The sequence below is a fragment of the Hippocampus comes genome, unplaced genomic scaffold (genome assembly GCF_001891065.2).
Source record: "Hippocampus comes isolate QL1 unplaced genomic scaffold, H_comes_QL1_v1.1 scaffold244, whole genome shotgun sequence".
NCBI lineage: Eukaryota > Metazoa > Chordata > Actinopteri > Syngnathiformes > Syngnathidae > Hippocampus > Hippocampus comes.
In genome coordinates this window covers 362,044-375,385 of record NW_017805495.1, presented here as the reverse complement: position 1 = coordinate 375,385, position 13,342 = coordinate 362,044, and the positions used below count along the sequence as shown (strand labels likewise).

The following is a 13,342-nucleotide window of genomic DNA, read 5'->3' as shown; positions in this document are numbered from 1 at the left end:
TGTATTGTTATTCCGGTGAGCGATGGGGGGTGGCGGGAGGGGGGGGGGGGAATGGTGCAAAGTCCGTATGTGGGATTGCGGTTTTGCTTCTCTAAGCAAAAGTGAGAGCACTATGTGGCTGTTTGAAATTGCAAATTGATTTCATTTAGCATATTTTGTATTGCTACAGTCTTTGATAAAGACTGTGAGGCCATATGCAAACTACGCAAGCATCACGCCCGATACAATTGGCCGTCTGAATGTGTATTTTGCAACACCCCATTAAGTCGATACAGTGACGCCGCATCACGAGGCACACCACTTCACCTTTCATCAAGATGACAGACCAGCGACTCTAGAATCAATAAGTTTATCTGCATAACGCCAGGTTGAAAAAGGCAAATGAAAGCACCTGTTCCGTTCCGGCATTGTGACCGCAACGATGTGTGACGGTGGGATTGTTACGCCCCGTGGCATTTTTGTTGAATGGATTGGATGGTTTTGTATTTGCGCTTGAGATTCACACGATAAAGCCAATTTTTGAAGGGGGGAAAAAAAATATATCATTCACATTCAAAAACACAATTTAAATATGTATTATGTGGTATGCGACTCTCAAGCAGACAATTTCACGCCTTGGAGCGTGTTAAATTCCACTCAGTAATGCAATTTTTGCAACAGCTACAATTCATTTCAACCTTACATTGACTCATTATTTTCATTTTGGCGGTGAAAAAAAAAAAAAAAAGTGAACTTTTTATTAAACCTAAAACGTAGCGAGCGAGGCGAGGTGGATGGGACGAAAAATAAGAATAAATTGAACATGAAGAAAAGTTTTACTGAAGCGTTTTCATGACGTTTTGCAGAATGCCCGCACACTCACCGGCCTCCTGTTAAGCATACACTTGCCGGTGAGATGACGAGAGGCAGGTGAAGTATGGCCACCGGTTGTCATGGTAACAACAGCGGGACTCTTGTCATTAGTTGCGCAGTCTAGGTTGCTGATTTCAACAAGAAGAGAAAGAAATTGGGTGTGTACTTTGGCAAAAGCACGTCATAGGGATTTTGTAAAAAAATGTAAAAAATAATAATAATAATTATATCTGCTATAAAGCGGGTTTCTATGTTGCAGTTCATCTGTCCTCTTTACACTGATGTATTTTGCTACGTTTTAAAGTTTTTAGTTCTTCTGTCCTGTCCAGCACCCTTTGCCCACTGTCTCTGTAAAAGGCTGTGTGAAAATACATTTCCACTAATTTTTTTTTTACAGACTAAAGTTTGCAGTCCTACCGTCGCACACTTTATCATGCTTGATAAAATGTCCAAAAACCGTGGGGGCAATTCAAACTGATTTATAGTGTTCTAGTTCTGGTATATAATGGGCTGGGAAAAAACAAGTACAACAACGGAAGTCAGGAAGACCCGACCGAGACAGCGGATTGCACAACCCGTACGTGAAACGATATGTAAATGCTTTCCGTAGGTTTAACCAGCAACTATTTCAAAACTAAGTCACAGATGGAAGAATGGAAAAACAAGGCGAGGACTGAATTTTGTTTGAAATATGGCAACCTCATGGTGAGCCCACCTTAAAGCACTTGTTGACAGTGTTTTTTTTTTTTTTTGTTTTTTTGCACCTTACTCTTCTGAGAAGGCAGAGTACCACCTTACGGTGACTGTGAGTGCAATAAAATGTTGTCAGAGATCATAAAAGCAGTCAGGCAGTAACCTTCAGAAAAACATTAGCCGAGCATCTCCGAGACTAAGCTTCTGGCATTTAGTGAGTTTGTAAAACTGTCTACCCTTTCAGACACACAATGAAATCAATGGTTGATGCATACGATTTGCTGGGCGTTTTTCTAACCCCCCCACCCCCGTCCTCCCCCACCTAAATTTTGTGAACAGAATGACAGTGGGTCTGACAAGTGGCCTTTGATTGCTGAGGTGGAAAATTAAATTGAACTGAAAATCGCAAAGACTCTGCAGAAATCTATTCGAATTAATCAAGAAACCAAGCAAAGATTCACATCATCGATTCAAGCGAGGCCGGTCTTATTTACGCCTTCCTTTTTGCAGCTTGGCAGAGCCTTTTTCAAATAAATAAAAGAAATCTCTTCCACTCTGCAGGAAGAAATTCACAATAAAATATGTGCCTGAATTGTTAAAGAAACTTCCCGTGGCTTTGTTTTTAGACGTGTATGCTTTGCTCTTAGCAGGATAATAAGTTAAAAAAAAAAAAAAAAAAAAAAAAAAAGTGAACCCAACGTGGGGATTGCTGAGAGAGAGCATCATTATGGCCTGGGAACAGCTTCTTCTTTCTGAATAATTTTCAAAAGGTGGAAAACAACCCCATACGCGCGCGCACACACACACACACACAAACACATTGAACAGAACGATTTTTTTTTTGTTTTTTTGTAGTTGCAGTTGTGGAAAACACCCCTTCAACAACTGCAACTACAAACGAACTGTTTGGCAAGAGGGGCTTCTTAATTTTATCCGATGAGTGTGAAGCAGAGAAAAACCAAGCAAACGCATCCTATCCGACTTAGCATTTTAGGCGCAGGGGAAAAGCTAGAATTAGATCCGTAATTGAGCCTATAATAGTTTTGGCAACACAGATAAAGGCATCCTAATGGGCTGAGGCAAATTACTTGGCTCATATAATCAGCAGGGCTTGTAAGGCCGAGACTGGAAGCGTGAGGGCAACTTTACGGAAATAACGATGGAAGGGAAAAGAAGCAAAAATAGCTGGGTTTTTTTTTTCAGACTTTACCCTAAAGAGGGAAGATCCAGGTGACTTCATCTGAATTCCACAACTCTGTCTTCAAAAAAAAATCCTCTACCACCGCCCCATAAACTTGATCTGATCCCTCATTTTGTGGAGTGCTTTCTTTGTGTCGGGAAAAGATCACGATGGCCCCAGTTGACGAATCAAAAAGTTGGCACTGCCCAAAACGAGGTGCCGTGAATCTCCGAAAAATAAACCACCCTCAGCGAATCGAAAGTGATTCCAGATGATGATCGCAGATGGTGCGACCAGGAAAAAAAAGTGCTCGGCGCGTCTCCGGAGGTTCGCACAACAGAGTAGCTGCTCTCCAATTCTCCAAAATAGACTGCAGGCCATTACATATGCAAATAAAAACATGGCTTGAGACCAGTTGCGGGGCTTCACATGCTAAATGACAGCTAATGAGGTGACTGGATAACCGGGGATCGCAATCGCAAGCAAAGTTTCTCGCGGTGACGAATAAACGTGGCATTTCCCATATGAGACTCACCCCATTGCAAAGGAGCGAGCTGCAGGTGCTCCAGGACCAGCTGGTTGAGGACTCCCTCCACGCTGGCCTCTCCGTGGCGCCGCAGGGAAGGGTGGCTTTGTGGTCAAGGGAAACTGCCAAGAAACTTTGTGCCTTATTGATCTGCTTCGGCATCGCACAGAAAGTTTGAGATTGTGTGGCTGCAGATTGCGTGCCTCCAATCGTTTTATTTAAAACCGTGGGCTGGTTTCACAAAAGTCTTGGAGTGACGGGAAACAATGACACTCAAAGCGTGTTAATTCGGAATCTGTCTATTGTCAACCTGGATGACGTAAGAGGTAACATACTGATTCAGTTTCTGTTTTCGTGACACGTCGCTGGTGTCTTATTTAATCTCTACGCCTTTATTAACTGACTGAATTATTTGATCACAATTGATTAGTTTCAACAGAAAAGCAGTTCCAGGCACTCTTTTTGTTCACAGTGTACTGTGCCACCTTAGCAATTATTCTTATGATTTATACTGTGAAGGGACAGCATTTAGTAGGGCAGGTGAGAGTTTGACGTGGAGAGACACAAAAAAAAAAAAAAAAAAAAGATGGCAGCTCCAGCTCTGTCGTGCGGTTGAAGCCAATTTCACATTGAGGACGATGTCACGAACAAGCGGCATCGCGCACATCTGCACCATATAACCCTAAGTCTGATTTTAAATTTTTATTTGGTCGCGTTTTCATGAAAGTCAAAAATATAAGTCTCCAATTGACAGTATATGGCTGACGGATCGTTCGCCGGATCCGCGGTTTGACGCATGCACATGCAGATGCACCTGATTGTGAAAATAATACGCCTTTCAGACTCTGTTGGTCAATAAAATCTGTTTGGTTTATTCTCTCTGCGCAGCTCAGTGCCAAATGTCCCAAGGTGGTTGGGGGAACCGCTGCTTTAAATGACACAAACTAATGTTAGGTTATTACCGTTATTAGCATTCACCTCAAAATGTCAAGGGCTCTTGGTAAATATGTTTTTGTAACCTGACTCCAGAGGTAGTAACAAACTGATCGATATCGCACCGGACCAAATACGGCCATCAGAGAGCAATTATCCAGATAATATACAATGATCATCGAACACAGCTGACATTTGGATGTGGGATATGAGTGAACAACACACTTCGATTAACCTTTGCGAGCTAGCCGTACGGCAAACAAGAACCTTTCGCAAAGCCACGACGAAAACAATGACACTTTGGAACTTAATTCACAAAATGAGTTCCTCGGGGCTCAGGCATCACGTCGTGTGACGACAGCCGTGTGACGACAGCCGGGTGACGACAGCCGTGTGAGGTTGCTTGTCATTATGGATGCAACGCATCTCAAAAGTATTCACAGAGCGTCACTTTCACAATTTATGTTACAGGATTATTCTCAAATGGATTCCAAGTTATTATCGAATTTTGAGGTTCAAGACAAAGGCTGTGAATACTCGAGTATCAAAACACGTTTCCGGCAAGCCGACAGTAACTTCTTGTGACATTTCTGACCCCTTAACTTTCCTCCCAGCAACATCTACGGGTCAAAGGTTTCATCCCGACAACCAAAATAATTGCAAGCTGCCCTTGCTGTTATTTAGATCGAGTCAAATTGCGCACTATGACCAAGCAAGATTTCTTCCATTTCATCAGTAACACAAGCACCGTCCTGATATTGAGTCTCCCCGATTCAATCTGTCCTCGGGGTTACATTACTTATGCAGTACCTACATTCAGAGTGGGACTGATGGTGTATTCAGTTTTCAATAAGACATTCAAACTTTAGCGTCATTATGATGACCTCAGGGCACAGGTGTCAAACTAAAGGCCTAGGGGCCAGATAAAACCCCGCCGCGTGTGTTTATATTGTTTTTACTGCTGAATGGATTTGCTCTTTTGATTGTGGCAAAAAGCTTACCACAGAGTTGCAAATTTTCTTACCCGTATTTATTTTGACCCAATTCCGTCTTCCCCCAAACATATAAAAATAACACGGGTTGCATACTTACAAATTGCTTTGTTAAAAATGTACATAAACGCAACCTAATCAAGCGGCAACCGTGTATTAGGTAAGAAATTGATGCACCTCATTATGATCTTGTACGGACACGATCTATTTTATTTGGTTTGATCAACAACCCTTTGAGGGGAAACTGCGGTGTGGTCCACGACTGAAATTGAGTTTGACACCGCTGCCTTAGAGATTGGACTGCCTCAAAGTCTATCTTCGAGAGGCCCAAAACAACGTCGGCGTGAGTAATGGCTACACGTTAAGATTGACACACGAGAACATCGCTTCACGGTGTCAAAGTGTCAAGCACGGAGCCCATAAGCTCTGCCATCTGTCAGTGCTGAGGAACAACTTCCCCGCTGGCCAGAGGGCCTCCAGATGTAGAATCCAGATGTCTTTTATCACTCTTCAGACTGCCAATGCACATCCGACTCTCCCAATGTACTAGCCACCTTAAAAAAAAAAAATATATATATATATATCACCTCCTCATGAACTGAGGTGGTTCAAGATGCTGAGGACGCTAAATCATGAAGATACAAATAACGAATGATTGCACGTGTTTTGCGTCAGGCAAAAGTTGAGCGAGCCGAAAAGGATATGATGCTCCAACAGATGCCCAGCTTGCTGTTGATCTGGCAGCCCTGAGCGTGCTGTCGCTCCTCCTCCAGCTGTTTGGGGTTAGTGAAGTGAATTGTCTCCTGGTTGGGCATTGGCAGACTCTCAAAGTCAAACTTGTCAACCTGGATGGCCATCCTGGAGGGGGGGGAAGAGTAAAAGAATGATCTCATCTGTCACACCCCTGAACGTATTACAAACCACCAGAGAACAGAAGGATTGATGAAACACATCAAAGGTACACAGAGGCAAAAAAAGATTGCAATTATCGTCTGGTAGCCTTTACAACAAAGCAGCAAAAATGAGATAATGATGTTTCAAAACAATAAGAGGGGTTGGGGGGGGGGGGCTAAACTGCAGGTCTTGCAGCAGAACAACACTCAACCAGTCACCTTTGAAGATTAGTGACACAAGCCTTAGGTCAACGACTGAAGTCCCATTTTCAAACGAGTGCTGCTTTTTCCATTTTTCAAACACATCGCACACACCCGTACTAAAAATACAACAAGGCAAACGGACACCGACTGGCCCGGCCTGTGGGGGGGCTGCTGGTCTTTCTGGACAAGTAATTACCAAGAATAACGCTGTTACATTTGCACTTCAAACAAGACCAAACACTTCCATTAACACGAGGGAAGCGAAAAGGTGAGTGCATTTTTCCTGGAACCTGCATTAGTCAGATTTTCATGAAATCCATTCATGACAGATTTCCACTCCTGTGACGGGGACATAGGCCACATTCTAGATACGCCGTAGTTTATAACTAAGCAAACAAAGCAGTTCAGTCCTAATTAAAGGAAAATTAAAAACCCTTTACAAAAAGTTTTGAGTTTTATTTCACTGAGAACTATGTCGTAAACAATTGGGGAGATAGCGTTAAACAAGGCACAGAGATGCATTTGGGACCCAGCAAGCGCCCCCCCCCCCCCCGCCAATAAATCCATTTCAACGCCTTGGTTCGGATCAGCGTTCAGCCGGCCGTTAGCTAGCCAAATGCACCTCAATCCTGAAAATACATCTCTCTTTCGAGGGTTCACTCGTGTAGCCGCTTTAGAGTGCCTCATTGTCCATTCTCCGTTTCATTAATTTTTCAGCCAGTTTTTGTCGTGCACTAAACACTATGGCTCAATTACTCCAGGCAGCTGGTATAGAAACTTTTATTTTTTTAAATCGATTAATTGTTCATTTTTGCCCCAAAATAAAATTTCCTCGAATGCCAAGTAACAATAACGGCTATAAAAATAATGCTATCCCATGAGGGACCAATTCCTTTCTGTAGCTTCCCGGAAAGATCAACCAACTTGTTACGCCAAGAGAGAAGCACCAGGCCAAAGTTTGCAAGCACAACACGTTATCATCTCTTCCCAGGGACATGATTTTAGGGTTAGGATTAGGCTATCGCAGACCAATCTAAACCGTTCTGAGACTTTCAATAACAAATTGCGTGCTGAAAAATGGCCACCGAGGAACGCGTCTGCGGCAAGCGCTGCGGTGGATTTCACCTCCTCGTCTCGCCCGATTACACCTTTCGTGAGCTTTTACTTCTTCGGCTGAGGAAGGCGCGCGGGCGGCGATGAGACGGATGAGCACTTAGCATCTCGATTTTCTTAAAATGATTGCGCACAAACGAAAGCCAAATTTGCATCCAGTATGTAATTTCATTTGTCTATGAAAACAGATCCTAGTTTCTTGTCGCTGCGCTTACCAAGCTCACTGTGTTTGGAGCCCGTATCTCATTGGCATTTTCATGACTCCCAATGAGTTTTACGGCAAGCCCGAGGTGATTTGAGTCAGCTGAAGGCATTCATCAGCAGATCCAATTCAAAGATCATTACTCTGGCTATTTTTGCTTTGATGAAATCCATTCAAGGCCGCGCCATCTCACACGATTCACAGAACCTTTTGTTTGCCGACAGTCCTTTTCAAATGCAGAGGTGCTCCGACTTCATGATGTTGGGCAGGCACTCGGGAGAGCTGGCGGGTGAAATGTTAACAATGAACACCGCGCGTCAGCAGGCAACAGCTGCCACATAGGAATTGATGCACAATCTTTTATTTGTAACATTAGATGTTGAAAAGGTAAAAAGAGGCTGGGTATCTTAAATCGTCTTTCTCCATTAAAATGAATGGAAATGCCATTAATTCTTTCCAGCCTCCCAGAGATCCCAACAAAAATGGGTTTGTACTGTTTGCTGTTTATTGTTTAGGGTTTTTTTTTTTTTTTAATTATAAAACTTGCACTCTTCATATTGCGCTTGGGGCAGTATCAGACAGATATACTGTGCATTGATACAGTCAGTCTTCAGCTCCTCAGTAAGCCGTAGTAATATTGATTTTCTCTTCCTCCTCCTTGCTGAGGATAAAGAATATATGCAGCTGCTTACGTGTACATACTATTTGTTCAGTTTATGGCGATTTGCTTCTTTTCTGGCAAAGATAGGTTTTTTTTATCAAGCTGTGACTATCAAATATTTTAGAAGAAATTAAAAATTATTTTGCATTAAAGTGTATTACAAAACTTTTTTTTTCCCCTCAGAAACAATGGCACTAAAAAGAAAAGGCACTAAACAATCTCTTGATTATTAAAATAGTTGGCAATTAATCAGTTAATTTTGACAGTTGTATTTATTTACTTATTTGTTGTACAAATATTTACCATTGACTTTACTACTGCATTAGCATAGTGACAGAGTAACAAAACATTCACACAGTGTAAACCGCGGACACACTGCCATAACTTACTGTGTGTAGATGTATTTGCAGCTGGTTATGAAGAAAGTGAAAGGTAGTATATGCGTTTTCGCTAATTCCTGGGAAAAGTCACTCACCCAAAAAAGAAGTTGCTGATGTCGCGGTCACACATCTATTTGGAAAAGCACACACCTCAAAAAGCCGCGCAACTCGACAACATGGTGTCCGCCGGGTGTGACCTCTGACACCGCGCTTCTAATTATCGCCATCTCACAATAATTTGGCGGTAATGCCGGTCTAATGGCAGGGATAACACCAGCTGAGAGGGTCGCTGGGAAGCGACCCGTTGCTAATTAAATGTCGCGTTGCCTTTCAAACAAAAGTACATGATGATTATATCAAAGCATACGGGCTCACTTTCATTTCTGAAACGTTGCCACTGCCAAGCTGAAGCCGCAGATGGCAAGGGAGCACACGTTATTGACAGATCGCTGGGATTTCTGTTTGGCCTCTTTCGACAAAGGAAAACACACAATGGATGATTGCATGTTCTGAGGTCAGGGGGTTCGAATCTGGCCTAAGACCTGTGTGGAATTTGCATATTCTCCCAATGCCACTTTAAGCACGGGTTTGCTTCGACAATCCTCCCATTCTCCAAAAAAAATCACTAGTTCATTGTCTTTCGGGGTAAATGAGTGGCTCGAGATGTGCCCGGCAATTGACTGGGCAACCAGTCCACCGTGCATCCCGCCACTCACGAGCAGTCAGCTGAGATAGGCTCCAGTTCACCCGCAACCTAAGTGGAGATAAGTGCTACAGGAAATTGATGGATGGATTTTATATTGGCTCGAGAGTTGCTTTTCTTCAAAAGCAAAACTCAGACATGGGGCTCAAAACAGTTACGGTAAGCAGAAAAATCCACCTGTTTTCGTGGGCGGCCATTTTGCCTTGTCCAGCCACTTGCTGTCAATCGAAAAAGACATCACAGTGCGAATGGCAAGTGGCCAAAAGCTGAAAACGGGCGAGCCGTGATGTCATTTTTTACACATGCCCCTGAATAGTGAGTAACAACTGCATCCTGACGCAGCCCAGTGTGGAACACAAAATGATTTCCAAGCAGCATTTCACGACACCCCTTCCTCCATGCATCTTCTCGATGTGATAATGCCGCAGGGGAAGAAGCCGTGAGCTCGCAGAGTGAGCGTATGCATGTTTTCATTTGGGAGGGCTATTTTTAGCTCACGTGCGAGAGCTTAAGGGCGGAGATCCGTGGAGGCCTATGCAGAGGCAGGCGAGAGCGAGCTTCTATTTTTAGACTGCGGCCGACTCCGTGTAACCCTTTGTTTGCGGTGGCCCTCCCTCAGTCTCCGCCTCACTCAATATGCTGAGCTCCATCCAAAACAAATCCTCACAGCCAATTACGGAACGCACCGGCGCGTCCAAGGAGGTTACTCTGCAGACAATCTTCTAATGCGCCGGCTGTCATTAAAAGTCAGGGGCGGCAGACTATTACGAGGGCTGACAAGAGTGAGCTATTTCTGTTTGTGCTGTTAAAAGCCAGAAGGTTCGTCTGGGGGGGTGGTTGGGTGGCGTGACGCGCAAGTGAGAGGCTTGACAAGTGTTGAATGGAGGCGATATCATGCAAGAAAAGCCACAGCTGGATTTCGAGCGGGGATTTTTGTGTGTGTGTGTGTGTGTGTGTGTGTGTTTGTTTTCAGAAAATAAACAGTGACAAATAATACACGTCTGATCCAAGAATACCGCTCGGGGATGATGGCTTTGCCGTAGGCTAGATCAAATCACAGGTGATTGGAAAAAGATCCTGCTGTGTGTCAGTCTTCTTGAATATTTAAACGGAATGGAGACAGGAAGCAATTGGCAGACGCACAGCACGTTACGCCAAATGACTAATGTCAGTAATCTGTGACAGATGGAGCAACTCTGCGACGACTATGTTCCTCTGTAATATCACGGTTCGTTGTTTGCGTTCTATCGCCGAGCAGAGAGATTATACTGTATGCCTAAGTGTTCTGCAGCACGCGTGTGCCAAAATAGTCGCTGCTTGGGGGTTAAAACGCTTTGAAACAGGTTGTTTAATTAAATATGGCCTTTCTGTATTGCAGATGTTTCCTTATCACAGGTGGGTCTGGAATGTTTCTATGAAGAGAGAGGAGGGGGAAAAAAAACCCCTCCTGATGTTATAGCAGGTCCAGCAAACCTCATCTCACTGGCACCAATGGGGGTAATGCACACCTCCGGGAAGGTACTGTCTTCCCAGTATTTGCTGAAGGGAAAAAACAGACATCAGTTGGGCAATGTGGATCCCCGGAAGACATGCACAGGTATTTTTTTTTCTTTTTTTTTTTTTTTATTGGACACGACACGGCATATAGTGCATGTAATGAGCACTTCATAAATTTGAATGAGCGTGAGCGGTTCATGTCCAACTGGGACTTACTGAAGACGGACGGGATAAGTGACTGCAAATACATTATGTGCCTCTCAACGACAAGGAGTGAAGGTGGTCACCATGGAAACAAGCTTTATTTGAAAAACCCGTGCGCCGAGGTGTGGCCGCACGCGTGCGCACTGATGCGTCAATGCTAAAAGCGAATGAGGAGCGAAACGAAAAAAGGAGAAAAGTGTCAGAGGTCTATTGTATTCGACCATTTTTGTACTGTAAGATAAGAAAATAATATTTCGTGCATCGGTTTAATTGTATTATTCAAACAAATTATTTAAGGTTGTATAAATTAAATGTAAATGTTGGGAGTGGGTTTTTTTTTTTTTGTATTTTCAATAATGGAACCACGTTGCCGAGGTCACACATTGATGTTGGACAAGATGGGTAGTAACCTGTCAGTCTCTGCTCTAATACACCCAAAGGTGTTCGATCAGGTTGGGGTCAGGACTCTGTGCAGGCCAGTTAAGTTCATCCACACAAAAACTCTCTCATCCATGTCTTTATGGGCCTTGCTTTGTGCACCGGTGCAAAGTCACGTCGGAACAGTACCAGGCAGTCTCTTGTGCTCCCTTCAGCAATGCCATGACCTTAGCAAGTTTGGAAGCTAAAACTCCCATTCTGTTTTTTTTTTTTGTTTGTTTTTTTTTTTTTTATTTTAAAACACTAAAATAGATGTTAACGCTTCATTCTTACTATTGATACAATTTAGCACGTGGATGATTTGACAGAATCATTATTCCGGCTTGTCGGGCTCAAAAGCCTACCTTTGCACATCCAGGATACTCCAGCAAACGTCTTGAGCTCGACATCTCATTCATCACGAGGCAGGAGCAAAATATCAAAACGACACGGCGGTCTGACGTGCAGCGAGAGGGACGCGTGGGGAGGCGCGAAGCCACGCGTGGCTCACCAGGTGGGAGAGCCGCGAGCCTATGGCCTTGTATGCAAAATGCTATATATCGTGCGAGACCATTTTGTTGGTGTAACGACATGAAGCGTCTGCGCACCTCTTACAGCATGATCATTTTCCGAAGCACCGTTGTGTCAGACCAGCGCTACTTTCTTGAATTTGCGCTTGCGCCACTGGTTACGTCCCGATGTAGAATTTATTTACGGAAGGCTTTTATCAATGACAAATGACCAAGGCTACAGGTAGCACATCAGAGATGATTTGCTGGTGACAGATGGTCCTGAAAGAATTTATATGACTTAGACTTCCGTATCGGCACAGTTGATTGCTGTCTTTATTTAAATTCTAGACCTAAGTGCTCTCGCTGAAAAATTAGTGCAATACCCTTGCAGCAATGTTGCATTTGGTTCTGTCACTTAAAGTATTTATTCCTTTCCCTTGATAGAACGCTGACCGTCCCTTTCTATCGTCACTGAGTAATTCCCCCTCATACAATAACATTCCACCCCTGTGGGAAGAGGCTTATGAGTCACCGCGCCTGCGTCCGTTCCGTTCGCGGGGCGCACCGGAGAGAAAATACTGACAGTAATCATAATTTGCCACTCACCCGTGCGACGACAAGGTTGCGGCGAGGGGGTGCGAGAGACAGGCTGAGGTCGTTTACAGACACTGCGAGATATTTCTGGGTGCACGGCCAGCAAAACGTTACGTGAAGACATTGGCGGAAACATGGAATACGCGCCGACCGTCCACATCCGTCACGTACAGACGCTTCAGGAAGACATTTGCCTTTTTTAGTTGTCCTCCCCCCAAAAAAATAAAAAATCTGGAGATGTTTTCCGATGCTAAACGGGGAGAATTTTTCATCATTGCACGTGAGCCGAGCACAGCAGTGAATTTCGATAACTCGCCAAAGAAAACCAGAAGAGGCCAAACAATTAACTCATTCACTCCCAAAGACGTTTTTAAACGTCTTTTCAGACTTGGTCCAGATTGGCTGGTACTGAATGAGTTAATTAGAACAAGGAGCAAAAGGGTTGGACTAAGTAGATTCTTCGGCAACCACATAAACATGTAAATTACGCCAGAGGACCCGCCTCCCAGATTTTGTGGGAGTGCCGCAGCCTGGTCATCATTTTTTATTTGGAGTTCTTCTTACCTTTGGCACTCGCTGGCATGGAGAACTAGGTCCTGGTTGTTCTTGGCACTGACGGTGAGCTCGTGTTCCGTTGGGTTGAAAATATCCAGCAGGAGATGGCACTGGCGGGTGCTGTGGGAAAGAAATGACCCCAAGTATTCGTGAATGTTAAGTCAAATACAAATGAACAAAGTACGGCAGGTTCACACTGGTCGGTGAGCTATTTGAACGTACTTGCTGACA

The 13,342-nt window shown here is 43.9% G+C and overlaps 1 protein-coding gene across 3 annotated transcripts in view; it reads right to left on the bottom strand.

Moving 5' to 3' along the window:
• The window catches only part of trappc9 (trafficking protein particle complex subunit 9), an 85,876-nt gene that overhangs the window by 23,618 nt on the left and 48,916 nt on the right, over positions 1–13,342 (bottom strand). For all 3 annotated transcript variants that reach the window (XM_019876285.1, XM_019876287.1, XM_019876286.1), the window contains 3 exons: positions 13,121–13,231; positions 5,881–6,034; positions 3,261–3,351 (listed from right to left, as the gene is read on the bottom strand). In XM_019876285.1, coding sequence (XP_019731844.1) covers positions 3,261–3,351; positions 5,881–6,034; positions 13,121–13,231 — 356 coding nt within the window. The remainder of the gene's footprint in view (positions 1–3,260; positions 3,352–5,880; positions 6,035–13,120; positions 13,232–13,342) is intronic.